General features: G+C 40.1%; 1 protein-coding gene across 7 annotated transcripts in view; it reads left to right on the top strand.

Moving 5' to 3' along the window:
• Window positions 1-20,982, top strand: part of ADGRF1 (adhesion G protein-coupled receptor F1) — a 43,897-nt gene extending 22,915 nt beyond the window's left edge. For 2 of the 7 annotated variants that reach the window (XM_036024194.1, XM_036024195.1), the window contains exons 10-15: window positions 364-552; window positions 3,172-4,545; window positions 6,132-6,173; window positions 7,158-7,217; window positions 10,722-10,779; window positions 11,536-12,222. In XM_036024194.1, coding sequence (XP_035880087.1) covers window positions 364-552; window positions 3,172-4,545; window positions 6,132-6,173; window positions 7,158-7,217; window positions 10,722-10,779; window positions 11,536-11,693 — 1,881 coding nt within the window. In that variant the 3' untranslated portion in view covers window positions 11,694-12,222. Of the gene's footprint in view, window positions 1-363; window positions 553-3,171; window positions 4,546-6,131; window positions 6,174-7,157; window positions 7,218-10,721; window positions 10,780-11,535; window positions 12,225-17,716; window positions 17,723-20,468 lie in introns of those variants that run through there. The other 5 variants (XM_036024197.1, XM_028510266.2, XM_036024198.1 and 2 more) reach the window with 5 other exon arrangements.
• Window positions 20,983-22,037: the final 1,055 nt, after the last annotated feature.

The raw sequence follows: 22,037 nt of genomic DNA, 5'->3' as shown, positions 1-22,037 counted from the left end.
TACTGTTTGGAAAGTCACTGAATCTCTCTGAACACCAATCTCCATATAATTAGGACAATAACTTATATGAAAATGCCTTTAAATAAATCTTGTCAAGTTTCTGGTTCCTTAATGGCACCTCCCTCAAAGGGTGGTGTAAGGATTAAATCAAGGAATCCCTGGTAAAACATGTAGTGCAGGGAGTACCAGCTCTGAAACACAGAAGCGCTGGGTAACGGCCATTGTTATCAACATTACATAGTATTCCACATTGTAATGCACTTATACAAATAAATGTTAGTGATGTAGTCAAGCAATCTGACTTAAATCTGATGGACCACAAGCATATGTATTTTTTTTAGAACTGAACCATCTTTTTCTTAGAGCTTCAGTGCAATTGCACGCAATGCCACTGAGGCAGCAATGTCATCCGTGGTGCGAAATCTTTCAGTCATCGTTCAGCAAAACCCATCAACCACAGCTGGGAATCTGGATTCAGTGGTGTCGATTCTGGGCAATGTCTCCTCTCTGTCACTGGCAAGCCACTTCAGGGTGTCCAATTCGACAATGGAGGTATGGTCTGCCTATGCTTGAAGGGCCCACTTTATTTATTACTGCTACCATTTAATACTTTGTTTTAATTATTTAATTACAATTAACATTCAATATTATATTAGTTTCAGGTGTACAGCATAGTGGTTAGACATTTATGTAACTTACAGGGTGATTTCCCTGATAAGTCTAGTACCCATCTGACACTGTATCATAATGTTGTTATAATAATATTATTAACTATATTCCCTATGCTGTACTTTATGTACCTGTGACTATCTATTTTGTAACTGCCAATTTCTACTTCTTAATCCCTTCACCTTTTTTATTTAGTCCCACAAATCCCTCCCACCTGGCAACCCCGAGTTTGTTCTCTATACCTATCAGTTTGTTTCTGTTTTATTTGTGAATTTATTTTGTTTTTTAAATTCCACTAATAAGTGAAATCATATGATATTTGTCTTTCTCTGACTTATTTCACTTAGCATAGTACCTTCTAAGTCCATCCATATTGTTGCAAATGGTAATATTTCATTCTTTTTTATGGCCAAGTAACATTCCATTTTATATATGTGCCATGTTTCTTTATCCAACAGTCTCTTGATGGACACTTAGGCTGCTTCCATAGCTTGACTATTGTGAATATGCCACAGTGAACATAGGGATGCACACGTCTTTTGAATTAGTGTTTTGCCTTTCTTTGGACATATACTCAGAAGAGGGATTGCTGGGTAATATGATAGTTCTAGTATTAATTTTTAAGGAACTTCCAAACTGCTTTCCATGGTGGCTGCACCAATCTGTAGTCCCATCAACAGTGCATGAGGTTTTTGAAGGGCCCACTTTAATGCTCTACCTCATGGGAGGAATGACAAAAGCCTGAGTTGGGGGAAACTTTCAAAAAAGACTGAAGGGCCATGCAACAGTTTTTGTGCAATTTTTTTTACTGCATCCTCCACATGTACGAGGAACTCATGAGATCTGTTCTGTAAGTTCAAAATAACAGGAGCATCCTCTAGACAGGCTGGCTGGGCGGCAGGCTGGCTTAGAGAAAGGGATGAGGCTCTGCACCCAATGATGCTGTGTGACACAGGTGCCAGCTCTTTGATACCTGTTTGCCGCCCGCAGTTCTGTCTGTGGCCACAAACTCTGACTTTAGTCATATATATTTTAAGGCTTCATCTGTTTTGACAGGGAAATTTATACTTTGGTTTGAACCTTTTAAAATTAACTTAAAATTATAGAAATAAGAATTGATCACTAAAAGAGATGCAAATAAGCAAATAGAAAAAGTCTGTAATCTGGTCACTCTAGAATAGACACTGCCTACATTTTAGGTATTCTGTCAGTGCCTAGAAGACTGGCAAGTGACATGCAGCAGGTGCTCAATAAGCATTTATTAAGTAAGTGTCCTCTGAAACATTTTGGATGTATGCATTTCATGTTAAGTACATAATATTTTTCCCTGACCATTGTGGCTCAGTTGGTCGGGTATTGTCCCACAAAATGAAAGGTTGCACGTTCAGTCTCCAGTCAGGGCACATGCTTAGGCTGTGGGTTCAATTCCTGGTTGGGTTACACATATGAGGCAACAGATTGATGTTTCTCTGTCACGTTAATGTCTTTTCCCTCTCTTTCTCCCTCCCATCCCCTCTCTAAAAAGTATGTAATATTTTGGCAAATTGAATTATATAATATCAGACATGACATTAAATATGATCAGTTAAGCTCCCTGAATCAAATAAAAGATGCTCAGATTATTTTTAAGAGTTTAACCATGTGTTGTTTGCAAGAGACCAACTATAACAAAATGACACAAAAAGGCTAAAAATTAATTAAAGAGCAAAATAGAGCAGGCAGACACAAACAAAAAGAAGGCAGAGCTTCCTGAAGGCAGTTGAAGAAATGAACTGTGGGATTCTGGGCCAGAAGCTGCGGAGGGCTCGGTTAGGGTAATGCAGGGCCCGAGTGGCAGACATTTGCAGCCGAATGCCTGAAAACCAGGCTCCTAAGAAGGGCAGAGGATCATGAGGGACAAAGGAATCATTTTCAAGCACTGGTTTGGAAAAGGAATCTCTCAAACTAAGACTGATTCTTAAAACTGACAACAATTCCATACTTCCTTGTTGCTTGCCTCCATTTTTAAAGGTTTTTACTTATATTCTCTCCTCTATTAAACAAAAATAATAAATACACATGAATTAAAACGTGAAAGTCCATGACATGACTTTAGAACTCCTGATGTTAGCAAAACAAGCCTAACGTGGGAAAGCTGTAAGCAGCAATGTGCCCCTGTGAGCTGAGGAGTACTGCAGCCATGTTCACCACCTCAGGAAGTGCACCCTTCTGCAGCCCAATTGTGGGATTCTTCCTCATCCATGCTCACACCCCAGTGTGCACACCAATGCCCTAGGGTGCTCACCTGGGAACTTACATGATCCTGTTGACCCAAGTTTCTTAACCCAAAGCTTCCACTGTACAGAGCCACTGAGCTGAATTTCACTGAGGAGTTTTAACGTGATCCTCAACTGAGCTGATTCTCAAGGCAATTTTTCTGTACTTAGTACTAATGACTACTCACTGTTAGTCTTCTTACCCATTTACTCAAAATACAAACTGATTCTCATCCTTGCATTTCAGGATGTCATCAGTATAGCTGACCACATCCTTAATTCAACAGCAGTCACCAACTGGACAGTTTTACTGCAGGAAGAAAACCATGTCAGCTCACGGTTACTAGAGACATTGGAAAACATCAGCGTTCTGGTGCCTCCAACAGCTCTGCCTCTGAATTTTTCTCGAGAATTCATTAACTGGAAAGGGATTCCTGTATCTGAAAGCCAACATAAGACAGGTTACAGCTATCAGACTGACATGTTCCCCACAAATTCTTCCATTCCCATCAGAGGCCGAGTGTTAATTGGGTCAGACCAATTCCAGGGGTCCCTTCCAGAAACTATTATCAGCATGGCCTCACTGACCCTGGGGAACATTCTACCCATTACCAAAATTGGAAATGTCCAGGTCAATGGGCCCGTGATCTCCATGGTTATCCAAAACTATTCCCTAAATGAAGTTTTCCTGAGTTTTTCTAAGATAGAGTCAAACCTGAGCCAGCCTCATTGTGTGTTTTGGGATTTCAGTCATTTGCAGTGGAACGATGCAGGCTGCTACCTCGTGAATGAAACTCTAGATACGGTGATGTGCCAGTGTACTCACCTGACCTCGTTCTCCATGCTGATGTCACCTTTTGTCCCCCCTGCCATCATCCCAGCTGTGAAATGGATCACCTTTTTGGGGCTGGGCATCTCCATTGGAAGCCTCATCTTATGCCTGATCATCGAGGCTCTGTTTTGGAAGGAGGTCAAGAAAAACCAAACCTCGCACACACGTCATATTTGCATGGTGAACATAGACCTGTGCCTCCTGATTGCTGATGTTTGGTTTATTGTTGCTACCACTGTGGACACCACGGTAAACCCTTCTGGAGTCTGCATAGCTGCAGTGTTCTTGACACACTTCTTCTACCTCTCCCTGTTCTTTTGGATGCTTCTGCTCGGCATCCTGCTGGCTTATCGGATCATCCTCGTGTTCCATCACATGGCCATGCCTTTGATGATGGCTGTCGGGTTCTGCCTGGGCTATGGGTGTCCTCTTATTATATCTGTCATCACCATTGTGGTCACGCAACCTAGCAATGGCTACAAAAAGAAAGGCACGTGTTGGCTCAACTGGTCTGATGGGAGCAAGCCCCTCTTGCCACTTGTTGTTCCTGCACTGACTATCGTGGCTGTGAATTTGGTTGTGGTGCTCTTAGTTCTCACAAAGCTCTGCAGGCCTGCTGTCGGAGAGAGACTGAGTCAGGACCACAAGGCCACTGTTGTCCGCATGGGGAAGAGCCTCCTCATTCTGACCCCTCTGCTGGGGCTCACCTGGGGCTTTGGCATAGGAATAATGGTGGACAGCCAGAGTCTGGCATGGCATGTTATTTTTGCATTGCTCAATGCATTCCAGGTGAGGACAATAAGAATAACCTGTTATCATACCACCAGGTAACTGGAATAATTATAGGGAACTGAGGTTGGTAAGACAACTCTAGAGGCTATCTTATTTCCCTGCCTCCAGCAGGACTGTAACCAAAACTGCCTGGCAACAGGGAATGGAAAAAAAAACAACAGATGCATTTTCCCGACAGTTATTGTCATACTGAAGGAGAATATTAGCCTTCTTCAGTAATCCAGTCTAGGGATTTAAATCTGTTAGACTTCACATAGCTAACGTTCAACTCTCTTGCTGCTGATTCGGTCCTTCTTCTCTAGTGCAGACTCATGTAAAAGTGCACAGGGAAAGGGAAATAAATCAAGAGGACTTGTTGACTCTGAGTGGTGCAAAGGTAGTCCCCAGAGTACAATGGAGCAGAAGCTGGTAGGCTGCAGCCAGCGCTGCTTTTGTAAATAAAGTTTTATTGGAACAGATCCACCCCCATTTCTTCACGTATGATCTGTGGCTGCCTTTCTTACACCAGCAGAGTGAAGCAGTTGCAACAGAGACTTGTGTGACTTTTAAAACCTAAATATTTACTACCTGGCTCTTTACAGAAAAGTAGGCCAACCCCTGGTGCAAAGAATGGTTTTATGTGCCACAGTCAGAGAGGGTTTGGAGACTAGGTAGACAAAGTAGTCTAGGATTTGCTGAATCTGGAAGGGAGCCATCAATCCTGGTTCAGTGACAGTTTGCTGGGTCACCTCTGCACAATGACTCAGGGGACTGACTGGTAATTAAACCTTTGAGCTCAGGACTTAAATAGGCCTGGGCTCAAATATGTCGCATTATCAACTGTGTGATCTTTAACAAATTACTTATTCTTTCATATGTTAGACAGGGATAATGCTATTACTTGTATCAGAGTAAATATAAGGATTAAATAAGATAATTTAGCATTTCCCACAGTGCCCGACACATAGTAAATGTTTAGTAGTTGTCTCCTAAAAGTACCAGGTTCTTCACCCACATCAGTGTACCAGGGAATGTTCACGTGGTCACACAGATGGCAACTTTGGACAGCACCTACCTAATGGGGACAGGTTTGGGGAGCTTCTGTTGAGGGCAAGCCCATGCTGACACACTGTCTGAACAGGCACAAACTGAGGGTGCTTGCCCTAGGAGGGGGATTTCCAGGTCCAAGGAAGCCCCTGCCAAGGGTTCCACTTGGGCTGGAAAGGGTGCCTCTGCCATCAGAGATGCTTAGCAGATGTTTATTTAATGCCTATCCTAAAGAAAGTCTAAGATATAGAAGTGAATGGAATTTATTTGTTTTGGGTTTAGAATGACACAAAGGGGAAAATGAGGTTTTGTGTTACTTTAAAACTTTATTCACTTGACAAGTTATTTATACATTCAATGAAAAAAAATTTTGAGTACTTTGTGTAATGCTAGGCATTGTAGAGGTCACACGGTATAATTGCCTTCAAGGAACCCACAGTCCAGCAGGGGGACGACAAGAAAACAACTCCAATGTTGGGTGATAGAATAGAATACTGTTACATATACAATCTTTCTTTTCCAGAAATGATAAAACATGTGATTTATTCCTTTTTAAGGGTTTTTTCATCTTATGTTTTGGAATGCTCTTGGATAGTAAGGTATGTGATTCATTTCTCTCTTTATACCCTAACCCAGGCATCTAACCCTTCCCGTTCAGTTCTGAGGCCCTTTTTCATATAGAAGCGGCTAGATTATGAGTGCCTTTGTAATAAAGTTCTTTAATTTTATAAAAGGCAGCCTCAGTCAGGAAACAAAGGAACTAAACATTACTGCTGGTAATAAGCTATACAGAACAAGTCACAACCTATAATGTGACTTTATAGAAAGAAAATGGAAAGTGTTTTTACTTTTAATTTTTCTATATTATATTATGGTTTGGCAATAATTAAAGAGCAAAAGTACTTTCCATAGGGGTGAATTGCTTTTTTTTCCTTTAATTTATCCATTTACTTAGGATACACTGAAAGATATATCTACTTCTACAGTTCTACAGTTTTATTATAGTAAATAGCTTCTACAGTTAAATTCCTGAAAGGGACAAACAGTGTGAGTAAAAGATAATAGAACAAATTTAAATAAAACTCATTTTATTATTTTTCCCAATCATTGAGCAATTCTGTTGAGAGAGGTAAATTCTTTTTAAAAAATAAGAATGTAAGAATATTTTATAATTAGCACAATTGTTGCACATGCACAAAACCCCTGATTACAAAGAAGCAATTTGCTGTTCTTCATTGGCCTAAATAATTCTCTCATTTGTACAAATCACATGGTTAGGAAACTCTTCACTTCAAAGATCAACTTCAATTTGGCATTTATTGCCAATTACTAATGTCTACAATCTGAATGATTATGGCTTTTGGTACTGCTGTTTTTCATTTAATTCTAAATTTGTTTATACATGAAAAAAGAAATAAAGGAAACAAAAGACAAAATCCTTTCATCAGATACCCATACTCACAGTCTATTAACTTCCAGGAAACACTACTGTTAAGTAATAGTTTTAGTCTGCAGTTTTTCTCTGGATTTGCCTATGAATGATTGAATGTGTGTATCTCAGTATTTCTTTGTTGCTTTTACAGTTGCGACATCTGCTTTCCAACAAGTTGTCTCCTTTAAGCTATTTGAAGCAGCCATTGAAGGTAATTGTCTTGCACTGCCATGCATCCAATGCACAGAGTTCCAGTTTCCCATTTTTATCCACAAAAAGACCACTTTTTTCTAACCCCCTTGGGTTTCTGTCACCATTCTATTCTGGTTATCTGTCATGGTGCCCAGTACATGGTCAATACTCAGTAAAGACTTGAGTGTCTAAGGGAGGGAATGGATAAGAAGGCATGGAGAGCTTCAAGGACACTCAGCATCCAAGTCTGTGGGTGCTTTGTGAGCAAATACCTTTGAACATTATCATTTGCTTTAGTCTGACTTGTCGCCCAAACTCTAGAGTTGGTAAGGTCCCTTTCTCTGCCTGACTTTTTGGCTCTCCTATAGACTATTTTTCCTTCCCCAGAAAACTTCTAATATATCAAACACAGTCTCTGAATTTTCTCTTGTAAGCTGGTATAACTGACTTTGTCCCATGCAGTTTCAGCTTTTAAGTCTACAAGCTGTCATTTGTATGGAAACAAAGGAATCCTGTTTCATTCTTCTCCAGAAAAGTGCAATTCATATAAGAAGAATATAGTTAGAAATGAAAGTACTTGCATTCATAGTTTATATTTTTTATGTTAATTTAGACTTTCCTCTTTCAGCAAATCAATGAGGGAATTTTAGAAAGATTTCTAAAGTAAAGATTTCTGTTGGATAAAAGTCTACTAACTTAAGTACATGAAAACCTACATGGATGTTTAGGAATTTTTGCAGTGGACAATATAACCTTTTGAAATAAAAAAAAACAGTGAGAAAATTAACCTCTGATATTAAAAATTTTTTCCTGAGTGTGCATTTCATAGTAGACAGAGAACACTGCTCTAACTTAGGGATCAGTAGCCCATGAGCCAGCAGATCTGCCCTGTATTTCTTTTTTTCTCTATTATTATTATTATTAAATTAAAATTGTTTGGTTAGTAACATTATATAGGTTTCAAGTGTACAATTCTATAATACATCATCTGTGTATTGCATTATGTGCTCACTCCCCAAAGGGGCTCAATATATGGTGATGGAGGGAGACTAGACTCTGGTGGTGTGCCCTAGAGTCCTGACTCAGGAACCATCCGGCAGCGTGATCTTACGAAAGTCAGTTCCTTTTGGTTTCCATGTTGTCGACTGTTTAAATGAAGTGTTGGACTAGTTACTCAAAGCAGAAGTTCTAACATTCTGTAATTTTGAGTTTCTGTCTTAAAGAACTAAAATCCCTTGAACCAGAAAATGTGAAACTAATGAATAGTTAGTTCATTACTCTTAAGAAAAGGAGAGAGCAGCAGCATATGCGACTGCATTAAAGGAAAACCTCACTGAGTAAAGTGAGACAGGACGCTCTTCACCCCACAAAGCAGGGTGTCAGAATTTTTCTTATTTGAAAACCAAAGAGAGAAAAACACCCAAAAGTACACAAAACCAAAATCAAAGAAGCATGATGATGTCTTTTCTCTTTGTTTCTAATGCAGTGTTGACACTTGTCAAGAAGGCCTCATTGGTCAGTGAGGGGTCTTCATCTTCTGGATGTGTCCCCTGTCCCCAACTGTGTTTTAAACCACATGATAAAAATGGATTTTTGTTTGGTGGTTAGGTGGCTCTTTTGCTTTAAAACAAAATTACATTTGGCAGAAGAAAAGATGAGCATTTATAATTTCCTGAGGGAGTCAGAATGAACGAGAAGGAACCCAGAGTACAATGGTTGAGGAATGACAAGAAGTCGGAGCGCTAACCCCAGGCATGAATGCTCCCGTCAAGATTCTCTGTTGTGAGAGAAAAGAGAGCAAGGGTGAGGACCAGATGCAGACACAGGACCAGGAGTGACAGGGTGGAGCTGAGTTGCAGAGTGTGAGCAAGTTCATATGTTGGGAGAGAGGAACCAGCAAAGAGAAAGTCTAAAAACAAATGAGAGAGGGAGGATAATTGATGGTAGAGGGTTCCTGGGAAGTCAAGTTGAATGGCTGGACTGCAGGTGCAGAAATCCACCTCTTCCCTGGACACAGGAAGTTTCAGGCTGGTGCAGACAGAGCAACATGTACATTGGGGACATGATGTGGGACAATTCGTGCCTGGATACTTTTTTTTTAAGTAGGAGACAAGGCCATTCATTGAGCAATGGGCAAAGGGGTGGTGAAGCAGAGATCTTGAGAACAGCAGTGAACATCTGGATAGCTGGCTGAAGGGAATGAAAGCATAAACCAATGCTGTTCTCCGCAAATATCAGCCCTCAAACCACCATAACTATGTGGGGACCCATGACGAGGTTTCTTTCAAAATACTCTCCCTGCTGAGGGGTCAGGGCCTCTTCTTGGTCTTCCTTTGTCTCTAGCCACACTCTCTATAATTCTGAACCAAGAGGCAGACCAGTGAGCCCTATAGACTCCTCCTCTATAAAGAAGGGTTTATTTATTCTTATTTCCAATGACTCATGTCCTGCTTTCAAGCAATAGCTTAAATGCATGTCAATGTAAATGTCTAAGAGTCTGCTTTTCCCAGACCATGTTGAGTCCTTGAGTGTGTTGCAATCTAAGACTCTTCTTTCCAAATTGGGCAAGATGCAGTTTAAATGGCAATGATCATGACCTTAGAGTTGTTCTTTAGGGTTTTAGTAGTACATGTTTATGAACTCTGAATTCTAGAAAATCAATTCTTTGCTTTGGAACTTTTTCAGACATTTCTCATTCCTAGCCCTTTGATAATATTTTTTTCAGAGCTCGATGTAGGGTAGCTACCTTTATATTTCAATGAAAATCAAGGGGCTATCTATCACTAGGCCATCTACTGCATATAATAAAAACTTATTTTTCCTATCTTGATTTAGCTTCCTCACAACATGAACTGTAGCAAGAAACAAAGCTTATTCCTTTCAATATTTGTGGTGTATCAAATAGTGTCTGGCACAAAACAACATTCAGTATGAGATGCTAAATTAAATAATAAATTAATTATCAAGTAAGAAAAGGACAGAATACATATACCTTAACACTTTTACCTTTCCTGAGTAAGTACATGCTGTTTATTTTACATATTGTATTTCATTTTGATAACTTAGTTTTCAAAATTTTAAATTCTGTTTTACCTCTGCACCAATGACAAAAGAATTATTCACAAAGAGATTTGAGTACTAAGAGGAGGCAGAATAAAGCAAAGCTTTACTGGAAAACACTTTTACTAGAAATATTGTTTTTGCATCATAGGTTCTTCAAGTGATTAAATGTAATCACAGGCATGAAAAAGGGAAAATATCTTCTTTACAACTGTTTTTTTAGTTTGTTGTTAGAAGTTGAAGAATATAAACAAGATTCACTTAGAAATAAGTTCTTAGACTTTTTTAATTGATTAAAACAGAAGGAAGAATAGGAAGGTGAGTACTCCAATTTCTTGAAAGGAGAACAGCACACTATGTAGATAGAATAAAGGATTGTTGATGACATCAAGAAGTCAAGAAATGTGCACCATCACCAAAAGGATATTATTAATGTCCAATGACTTACTTTTCTTTTGTGCAGCGAAACTCATCAGAATCATCTGCTATACCCAAGTCTTTCAACCCATTGGGGTGCAAAGGTGAGTCACAATAAACCGAAGGATATAAAAGGTAGGAGGAGAGACTATAAATACATCATATAAGGAAAACTCAATGACAACTTTTTAAAAATTCATGTGGTAAGTGTGAGAGTATCAGCCAGCTGTGAGTCTGGAGTTCATCTGAATGGTGCTCAAGGATAACACAATAATGTTGGACTTGGTACTCCTGGAGATCAGTGAGTATCACTTTTAGTTTGATCACAAATTACTAGCATTTTCTCAATTAGACAGTATATAAATCTGCCACATTGATCACTGAGGCCATGGGGTGAAGGAGTGTGGTTAGACTAACATCACTGTATCCTTATTAGAGAGCCATTCCTTTTGTGCTGCTGCTGAGCAGTGGGTATGCGCCAGGAGCTTGTGCTCTACTGTTGGGTGTATCCTCCCTGCTAAAGTGTTCCTGGAAAAAAGGAGCCACCATCTGCTCTGGGGGAAAGAGCACTTGTCCCCTCTGCCTATGACATACTTTGTTCTTATGCTCATATATTGGCTGTTACTGATGTCAATGATATTCAACTACCAGAAACTGATATGTAAGCATTGTAAATAGTTGTTGTATTCCTGGAGCAGAAGGGTACATGCAGCATGGAGGCTGAGGAAGAGATATTTCATTACAAGTTAAGTTGAAGTCACTTAAGAGTTCCATTTCATGTTAAATCACACTAATACATTATTAAAGTAGGGAATCAGGCAACTCATTTTTGATTCCGATAAAAATTATTTGAATTCCAGATGAAGTTCAAGTGTCTGAACTTGGAAAAAACACTTTCCTCCCCAAATGTTTAATGTGCTCATCTACAAGCCTTGAGTCCCGTTATCATGGCCACCAACCAGCCAGAGTGCTTTTCATAAACCTCTTTACCTTTTTGGATGCTGCTCATCATCAGTAAAATGAAAAAAAGAAAAGACTAAGAGATTACTAAGGTTCCTTTCAGCAATAACATTCTGAGATCTCAAACCTACTTTATGTCATTTCCCAGCAATATCTGAAAAATATTGTGCTTCTCTTCTCAAGTGAGAGTTGTCTGACAAATGAAAGTTTCTGTGACATTAATGAAATGCAGTTCCTGTTGACTAGCTACATTCTAGATCTTTCCCTACTGTTTTCCTAAAAATGTCCAGAACTGTATGGATTGCATACGCTTTTCAATTTTGTCTCATGTTTGATTCCAACATAGTAGCCAGAATTCTAATCTTCTTTTTCCTCTCTTAGGCACTTACTCATTTTCTCATACTGGAGAGTCCTCAAATGACATCAGGCTAACTCAGTTTTTATCAACTGAATAAGCCACAAAATCAAGAAAAAAAATTTCTGGAGCAAGTTGACATTTAGAGCTAAATGTCAGTGAAGAAATTAGCTCAATATTAGATGGAATTTTATGATTTAAAAGTTGGGAATAAAAGAAAGAATTTTCAGTGGATTCATCTCTGCCCTCTTTATCTTCAGTTAAATGGAAAGATAGATTTTCATGTGGTTTGATTCAAAAGAATTGCTACATAAATTTAGAAGAGTAGGTTTCATCGGAAATTATGTCAGTTGTACCAGCCTCTCACTGCTGCAAACTATGGTCTCCTTTTTCATAAAACAACATTATTCATATGGTATTTGCAATAATCTGAATCAGAGTAAGAAAATTGCATGAAATTGCCTTAGAAAAATTGAGGGACCATGTTCACTTTCTTATCAAAAAGTCATTGGTATAAATTTTCTAAGAAAAAGTTATTTCCCTCCCCAATTTTCCAGTTGGATCTTATACTTATTTTTGCTTTTTGTTTAATTACTTAACTTTGAAAGTTAATCAGAAATAAAGTGAAAAATTCCATTTCATATCTAATGCAGTATTTTTGAGCTTATAAGGCAGTTTTGTCTGGTCCCCAAACCAGTGAAGTGAGTGCCAGTAGCCCTAGAGCAGAGGGGAGGAAGTGGAGACCTGGAGAGGTGGAGGGACTTGCCAAGCAGTATAAAGGCAATAACAGGTTACTGGGGACTTTTAGGACTTTTGGGTCCTAGTCCATTTCTACTGCCCCGTAATTGCCTTGAAAATTAGTTGAAATCTTAAGAAAGCTTTATGAGGTTACACACGACGTTCATTACTCCCAGAATTCTGTGTGTATGTGGCAAAGTGAGGGAGAGTTTGGTTGTCAGCTTCCAGGGAGGTGCCCTAAAACATCCTGGATTTCTTTCATAATACATTGTAGGTACTCTCTGGGAGTTATTTACATGCATAGTCAATGCCACTTTCAGGTGAGATACAGAGCAGCAGGTGAGGAGACACTGTGTGAAGTGACACTTCACTTCCATCCCTTTTGGTTCACCTGATTATCAGCCCTGACTACAGTGCACGGAGCAGACAAAGCCTTTGACTCCTCTTTGTTTTCAGAGTATCCTAGAGATTTGCACTGGTAGTTTTTAAGGCAAGAGTTGATTTCTCTCGCCAATAATTGTGATGATGATGATGGTGATGATGGTGGTGGTGGTGTCATGGTGATGATGATAATGTAAGAAGTCAAAGAAGAATAAACATTTATAATGCTCACTATGTGCCAGGGACCACACACACACACACACACACACATATATATATGTATATATGATATATATGATGTATATATATCATATATATTGTATTCTTTAAAAAACTTTAAATTGACTTTAGAGAGAGGAAAGGAAAAAGAAACATTAATTTGTTGTTCCACTAATTTATGCATTCATTGGTTGACTCTTGTATGTACTTTGAATGGGGATTGAACCTGCAACCTTGGCATATCAGGATGATTCTCCAACCAACTGAGTTACCTAGCCAGGGCTAGCATATGTCAACTGATTTAATCTTCACAATAAGTTTGTGTGGTGAGGGATATTATTTTACAGCTGCAAAAACTAAGCACAGAGAGCTTACATAATGTGAAGAAGGCAAGATAAAGGGAAGTGGCTGTGCTGGGATAATAGTTATGGATGTGACATTACAATAAGAAGATGGTAATATAAGTCATGCTAGAAGGAAGTAGCATTGTTTATTTAATTGTAATTAGGATCCTAGACTCTCTGGTCTGTAAGGGATCTCAGGCATCACCTAATCACTCTTTTTACATGAAGTCCTGATGTCCTAAATCTCACTAGCCTGTGAAGTCCTGTGCACCATTAAAGGCTATCTATAGTAGTATATTGATCCAATCGCCTTGGACTTCCGTAACAGAATACCACAAACTGTGCAGCTTAAACAGAACTTTATCTTATCACAGTTCTGGAGGTTAGAAGTCCAAGATCAAGGTGCTGTTCGGGTAGTTTTCTGTGAGATAGCTCATCCAGTCTCAGGTGTCCTAACATGGCCTCTTCTCTGTTCCCATTCAAATAGAGCTTTCTGGTGTCCCTTCCTCTTCTTACAAGGAGACCAATTCTGTAAGATGAGGGCCTCACCCTTATGACCTCATTTAACCTTAATTACCTCCGTAATTGCACTATCTCCAAATATAGTTACATTGGAAGTTAGGGCTTCAACATATCAGTTTTGCAGGGACAAGATTCAGTTCATAACAAGTAGCTAGAATGCATGCTTTCCTGATTAATTGAAATTATGGTCTTTCAACATGTCCTCCCAGTTATTTCTTGAGGTTTCTAAGGGAATGGTGAAGGACAATCTCACAGGGACAGTGACTACAGTTTTCCAGGACTACTGCATATGGTCACTCAGGCTGTGCATTCAAGAGGGTGCCATTCTTATACTCTGCACAATAAGGGATGCTACCTAAAGTAGTCCAGGCCATAATCTGCACCATCATTTGTGGCAGCCCTGACTGGGCCCATTCACCCTGGCCTCCCTCTCTTGTTCTGGCTCTCACACATCCACAGTTGCTGTTTATAGGCTGACCTTGGGGAATTTTCACCCCCATGCCTACCTATCATGGAAAGGCCAATGCTCATGCCAAGAATACTGATCCCAGATGTTTCTAAAGCTCCCAGTTCTCATGGCATCAGAGTGGTTCTGAGTAGTTTCCTTTCAGTCTCTTCATCAGAAGATGATGAAGAGCCCACAGTCAATAGTCAGGCTCAAGAAGTCACATGTGAGTGCCAGCTGTTACTGAGAGTAAGTCCATGGAGGTTGGACGGTCCCTGCCCCACATACTTTCTCCCTTCTCCTACTGACAAGAAAGAAGAGATATAGATGCCTTTTCATGATGCCCAAACAGGAGGAAGCAGGCAGAGCATGTGGATTTGTGCCAATGACTTGCTAATCAGCCCACACTCTTTGTCACAGCACATCCTACTCAGGGCAGTGTACCTGGATTCAATTCCATGAAAACATTGAGCATTAGCAGACGTGTTTAAGTAGGACATAAAACATATTTCTGAATGGGCTATTACAGAAACTTAAGAGTATCTGATAACCTCCTGACATGAACAGCTTTCATAAAGTGCAAATAAAGAGAACAAGGGAACTTCTAGTTAATGGTGGTGGATTGAATAAGTGTGCAAACAGCAAATTAAAAATCTAAGGTTCCATGAGGCACCAAGAAGCAGCACACATGAAGTGCCAAAGTAAAGTGTTCAAAGTAATTAAATAGGGACCAGTGGGTTCCACACTCCACAAAGATGTATAAGTCAAAATAGAATTTTATGAGAAGAATTTCCTTGTAGAAAGCTTATTTGTGAGCTTTCATTCCATTTGCCCCAAAGGTGAGATAAGGAGGGATGCTTGTCTTCTGGCCTCAAACCTAGTAGGAGAAGATATCTTAGCCTTCTGTGGGACCACAACAGTTAGGGTACATGGCTGACTGGGGTCTGATTCTTGCCTGCAATGGTGGCCACAGATCTACAGGTGGAGCCCTGAATGGGCTCTGTGCTGAGACCTGCCTACATGCTTAGAGTTTGTCAGAGCGAACATGTGTGTGTGTTTCCCATTTACCATGGTGAGACAAGCAAGAGAGAGAGAGAGACAATACATGGCTGTTTCGGGTACTGTCTAATAAGGCCATCCAAAGTAATGAAAATATCTTATCAGCAAGAAGCTACAAGTAAATGAGATTAGGGGATAAGGAAGGAGTCACAAGTGACCACCTGGAATACAGATGAATTTACAATGGTTAAAGGAATTGCAGGTGATAGAGGTCAGGGATACGGGAATTTCCAGAGTTCTTGAATGAACCCTTCCTTGTTATCCAGTTATTATCCAGAGATCCCCCGACTCCATATGAAGGTGATTACATTTCATAAGATATACCTCCTTCCCCTGGATTTGGGGGTAGGGAGGTCAAAACCTCAGTTCCCAAGGTGGGATGGAAGGAGAGGGGAAAAGCTAAGCATAAATGTCCACCAGCAAGTGAAGGCGTGATATTGTGAGCAGCCAACCTACAGCAGGACTTAGGTGGGGGAGAAGAGAAATTTAATGTCAAATTATTTATAGTTTTCACATTTACATGAGATTAGATGTCCTAATTATCAAACTGAGAACATGTTAGTATTTAAAGTGACCAAAATACTGCTGTAACCTGAGCACATTTGTCTTATAGCTAGAACAGATCTGACTCTTCACATTGAATAAATTTTATAAGAATGATGACAGACAAGAAAAACATGTGTTTGATCACATACAACATGCTATGTTTTCTAACTCACTGATTACACACATATTCACCTCAGATTCCTACCAAAGTGTTAATAAAAAACAAAAAAGTAAAAAAGAAAGACATTTAGTAGTTTCTATTGTGTATTAGAAAAATTGCTGTAAACTTAGTTGCTTAAAACAACACACATTTATTATTTTATGGTTTCCATGGATCAGAAATCCAGACACAGCTGAGTCCTTTGCTCAGGATCTCACAAGACTGTAATCAATGTGCTGTTCAGGCTGCATTTTCTTCTGGAAGCTCAACTGGGGAAGAATCGAATTCCAGCTCACTCAGGTTGTTGGCAGAACTCATTCCCTTGCAGCAGTGGGAATGAAAAACTTGGATTTTTTCTAACTATTGGTTAGAGATTACCCTGAGACCCTCAAAGCCACCTACATTTCCCTGTCACATGGGATTCTTCAATACAACTATTTATGCCATTAAGCCTGAAAGAAAAATCTCTTACTACAGGCTGCTTTTAGGGGAGTCTTTGTGTAACATAAGGTGATCAAGGAGTAATACTCTGTAACTTTTGTCATCTTCTACTGTTAGAAGTAAGTCACAGGTCCTGGCCACAGTTAAGGGGATAATAGATGAAAATAGACCCTCAGTTATGATCTGAATATTTGTGTTCTCCCAAACTGATATGCTAGAATCTTGACCTCCAAGGTCAGAGTAGTAGAAGGTGAGGTCTTTGGCAAGTACTCAGGTCATGAGGGTGAAGCCCTCATGAATGGGATTGATTCTCTTATAAAAGAGACCCTGCAGAGGTCCCTAGCCCCTTCTGACATGTGAGGACACAGCAAGAAGGTGGCAGTTTGTTTTTCTGAAGAGGAACCTCACCATGCTGACGTCATGGTCTTGAACTTGCAGCCTCCAGAATTGTGAGAAATGAATATTTGTTGTTTATAAGGCACCCAGTCCAAGGTGTTTTTTTATAACAGTCTAAACAAACTAAGACAACATCATTGTAAAATTTCAGGGCATGGCATAAGAAAAGAAAACCCAAAAATTATCAGAAAGAAAAAATAGGTTTTACATAAAGAGTCGAAGTCAGAATATTATCAGAACTTTTCACAGTAACTGTGTAAACTAGATAACAATGGGGAATGCCTTCAAAATATTGCAAAGAAATGGTTGCCACCTAGAAGCAGTTAAGTGTGAAGAAGAATCAAGATATTTTCAAACAAAAATTCTTGATAAGTTTTCTTCCAATGAGTTCTTTCCCAAAAGATCTTGGGGAATAGACTGCACCAAATGTGGCAATAACCCAGAAAGATGAAGGCTTGGGTCCCCAAAACAAAAGACATAATAGCAGAGAGAGCTGGGGGAACCTGCGGGTGGGAGTAAAATGAGTTGCTATCCACGCAACAGCTATGAGGACGGTCCAGACTGGACCTGCAGGGGAGATTGCTCTAGAAGATGAAAAAGATAGGGTACTTAATGTATTTGAGTGTTATTTAAAGACCTTTACATACCTGGGGTGGGTTGGAAAGAATTTTTTTTATAAGAACACAGAAATTCAAGAAAATAAAAAAGTGTTAGATTAACAGAAACAAAATGTGTAGAAAAGGAAAAGCAATGAAACATTCTACCTTGCTCAGCTCTGAATGGAGTATACAGTGTACCAATAATGTAAAATGATTTTGATATAACCAAATGATATATTGGGAAAGTGGAGAATAGGAAGTATATTTTAGGGGATGGCAAAGGAGGTCTAAATCTTCATTCTTTGTTTTTGGAAATCAATAAAACTGAGAAGCCAAGAAGTAGCATTACAATCATATTGTTTAGCAATACAGAAATAAATATCAAAAGAATAAACTAAATCAGTTAAAAGATATCATCTCTGAGAAGAAGGGAATTATAGAATTATTTGACTCTAGAAACCGTATTCATGTAACTGGTTAAATATAAGTAAACGTGTGTGTCTGTGGGTGTGTGTGTGTGCTCATGTAGGTATAAATTGGAGAGAGCATGGGATATCCTAAAGTTGGAAGTCCCCTTGATTCATTTGCTTGCACTCGGAAGCTACAATGTTCTCTGAGCTTCTGTGGCCTCAGGTAGCTGCTTCAGGTCTTTGCCACACCCCTGAGTGCTCCAATTTGAGATGTCAGGTAAGCCACTGGGTACACTAATCTACTGGTCAAGGGAAGATCTGGGCTAGAGATACACTCTTAGGGTCACCATAATTCTAACAATAGACTATGACAAAAGTTGTGGGATATTGCTCTCCTGGTTACCTTATACAAGACTGTCTTCAAAGCAGGCTGGAGCAAGCGACTCCTCTTGCAGGTTTAATGTTTTAAGTGGCCATGTCAGAGAATCCCATGCAGCAGGAAAGCCTAGGTGGTCTTGTGGGTCTCAGGTAGACTCTAACCAATAGTCAGCAAAAATCCAAGGTTCTCAATCCCACCACTGCAAAAGAAAATGAGTTCTGCCAATATCCTGAATAAGCCATAAGTGGATTCTTCCCCAGTTGAGCTTCTAGATGGAAAAGGTGGTGCTTAAAGCCATGGGACTAGATTTCATGTAGTGAATACAGGGAGAGAAGGGGCTCCAAGCACTGAGCCAGGGCTCCCCATCATCATGAGGTAGGGAGAGGAGGAAGGTCCAGTAAAGGGGAATGAGAAGGAGCAGCCCATGAAGTAGGTCGGGACCAGGAGAACATGCTGTCCTAGATGCTCAGAAGAGCGTTTTAAGAAGGATTTCAGGATAGAACCTCAGTTGAGTACTGCTGAGAGTCAGGAAATATCAGGTACCTGACCTGCCCATCTCAATTTGAAATGTGAAGATCTTTGACATAGGTGTAATAGGAACTCAGAGTAAGAAATCTCACTGTTGCAATGTTTCACAATAGAATGGAATCCCGTTTGGACTTTTGCCTGGCCTTATATCAGATAAGCTCTTCTGGAGCTATTCTAGAGAGATTAATTTCAAGTTTTTCTCATGTTTCCAAAACAAATAAAGGGGCTGAGGCATAATCATTCGGTAGCACCTAGAATGTTTTTCATACTGACACAGATTTCCATAACAGCCCCAAATCTATTTCCTTTTGAATGATTCTTAAATGGAAAGACATTTACCTTTTGTTAAGAAGGCAGCAGGCTGTGCTGTACTTCCCTTTATCAAACTTCAGGGGGCAGCCTCTGACCAAGAAATAAGTCCGACACGACAAATTGCTGCCAGCTGAAACACACCTGAGACTCACTAGGGAATTTGGTGGTTTGAAACACATTTTAATCCAACTGCTCTAATTAGGAACAATTTACAGTGTTCCTGCTGTGTTTTGTATGGTAAAAAAGATTAGGGAGTTAAGAACATAATAGCTCTGTTTCAGAACAGCGGATAAGACCTCTGTCTGTTTCCTGGTTTATGCCCAGGGTGCAGGTGAGCAGGGAAGGCTGTTTCTAAGCAAAGCAGGAATTAACCATGGTTAGTACAGAATTCTCACCTGCCAGAAAACCAGTTAATCCAACTACGTGGTGCAAAACAGATTGGGAGCATTCTGGGAATTTTTTTTTTTTTTAGATTCATCTCTTCCTTTGGGAGGAAATAATTTGGCAAATTTTATAGTTTCCTCAGACATGAGCCACACTTCAATGGCTGAGTTACGCAAAGTCTTTAGAGATCCCGTTTCATACCCAAGGTCTTAGGAATGGAGAGAACAGTGTGAAAAACATAATGACTGCATGTAGAGCAGAGATTTAGTGGCTCCTGAAAGGTGGTTAGGAAGGATCAGGGCTGCTTGCAGTTTGTTCCTTGGCCCCCATTATATGGTGAGTCCCATCGTTCACTGATTACCACAAATTTTCCCAGCACTGGTCTGCATTTCAGCTGGTTTAATCCTAACCCTTGTGCCTCAATGGCCTCCTACGGCACTAGTGTGGAGGATTCTATCCAGGACGGAGGAGTCCTTGGGCGGCCCGGCCTCTGTCCTGCCTCAGTCATTTCTCTGCTTCTCAGTTTCCCATCAGTAAAACCACAGACCTGCATTCATTAGATAAACTCAGAGATCTCTTCCAGGCCTGACTTTCTCCGATTCTGTGTCTCCTCATAGGTAACACCCTTGGAGAAGAGAAATTTATCGCCAAAGAGTACCAGCCCAAGTAGATTTGGCAAGACTTTATCTCGCTGGGTAGGAATCATAGATAAAGCATTGCCAACAGCTACATTGATGCCAGCCAGATGGGAGGCAACACCCCTTTGGAATTCTGACCTGATGCTTGCAACCAGAGCCAAGGAGCACCCTAGTGTGATGTGTTGCCAAGGGACATATTGCTTTTGTGGATAACGTTTCCCGGTTCTTAGATCTTAGCCATGCCACCCAAGAAGGCATGGGCAAGGCAGCTGGGAATTCCATGACAACATGAGCCAGGCACTGCCAAGGACAATGCTTTGTGGCATGCAGGCTTCTCCTGGCACTGGTGATAGTGAGATTTTGTTTTTCTGAAGTTGGCTGGGCAAGGAATTCAGCCCCGCCTGTCCTCTATTTCTCCTGATTGAGGAAAATACTAAACAGCTCCTTTCCCCATCAATTTAAAAAGAAATTAAAAGGTTGCATTCATGGAATCACTCCCAGAATTTATGTTGATGATTATGTAATCCACTCTGTACCACATGAAGTGCTCATGCCCTGCTTTCTCTTAGAGTAAGGCAAACATTCTCCAAGTGTATCCCCCACCTCCAACCAGCAGCATCAACCTGACATGGAACTTGTTAGAAATGCCAATTCTAGGGCCCCACTTCAGACCTCCTAAATCAGAAATGCAGGACTGAGTGAGACCCAGGGATTCATTTTAACAAGCACTCCAGGTGACTCTGATACAGTGATTTTCAATCAGTGTGTTGCCAGAATTTGTTTATGTATTTATATTGATCTGAGAGAGAGAGAGAGAGACTGAGAGACTGAGACTGGCTGACTGATTGACTTGTTATTTCACTTATTTATGCATTCATTGTTTGATTCTTGTATGTGTCCTGACTGGGGATTGAACCTGAAACTTTGGCATACCAGGATGATGCTCTAACCAACTGAACTTCCCAGCCAGGAAGAATTTTTAAAACATGCAGTACCTGACTATTTAGTCAGGGGCACTGACCTCTTTTCCCTTAGATTGTCAAATAAAAAAAATGACAACAGCCAATACAACAATAGCCATCCACTGTGAATGAATCAAAATTGTATATATACATATATATTTTCCTCAGATCAGCAAAAAATTGGGTTATGTGTGCCATGAGATGAAAATGGTTGAACATTGCTGCTCTAATGCATGCTCACATTTGGGAAACCACTGACGTAGAGAACTCAGGGGCCTTTTCAGATTGAGGGCGGGCCATTAGCTCACAGGCCCTGGGGCCTGCCCTTCTGTGGGAGGGTAAAGAGGATTGGGAGTGAGGACTTTTTTTAGTTTTGTTTTCTATTGTCAACACTTCTGTAAGCCTCAGGAACCAAGAAAGTCTATGTGAAGGTTTAAAGTGTTCAGAGAAGTGTTCAAAGCTGGGTGAGTATTCCGGACAGTGCAACTGCTAAGAAAACGGGTTTGGGGCCTGGCTCCAACACTTGCTAAATGTGTTCATTTGGCTGCATTACCAGACCTTAGTCACTTCATCTGTCAGCAAAG

This window comes from Phyllostomus discolor, chromosome 4 (genome assembly GCF_004126475.2).
Source record: "Phyllostomus discolor isolate MPI-MPIP mPhyDis1 chromosome 4, mPhyDis1.pri.v3, whole genome shotgun sequence".
Classification (NCBI taxonomy): Eukaryota; Metazoa; Chordata; class Mammalia; order Chiroptera; family Phyllostomidae; genus Phyllostomus; species Phyllostomus discolor.
Note: the sequence above shows the minus strand (reverse complement) of the source record. Positions and strands in the feature narration are given on the sequence as shown.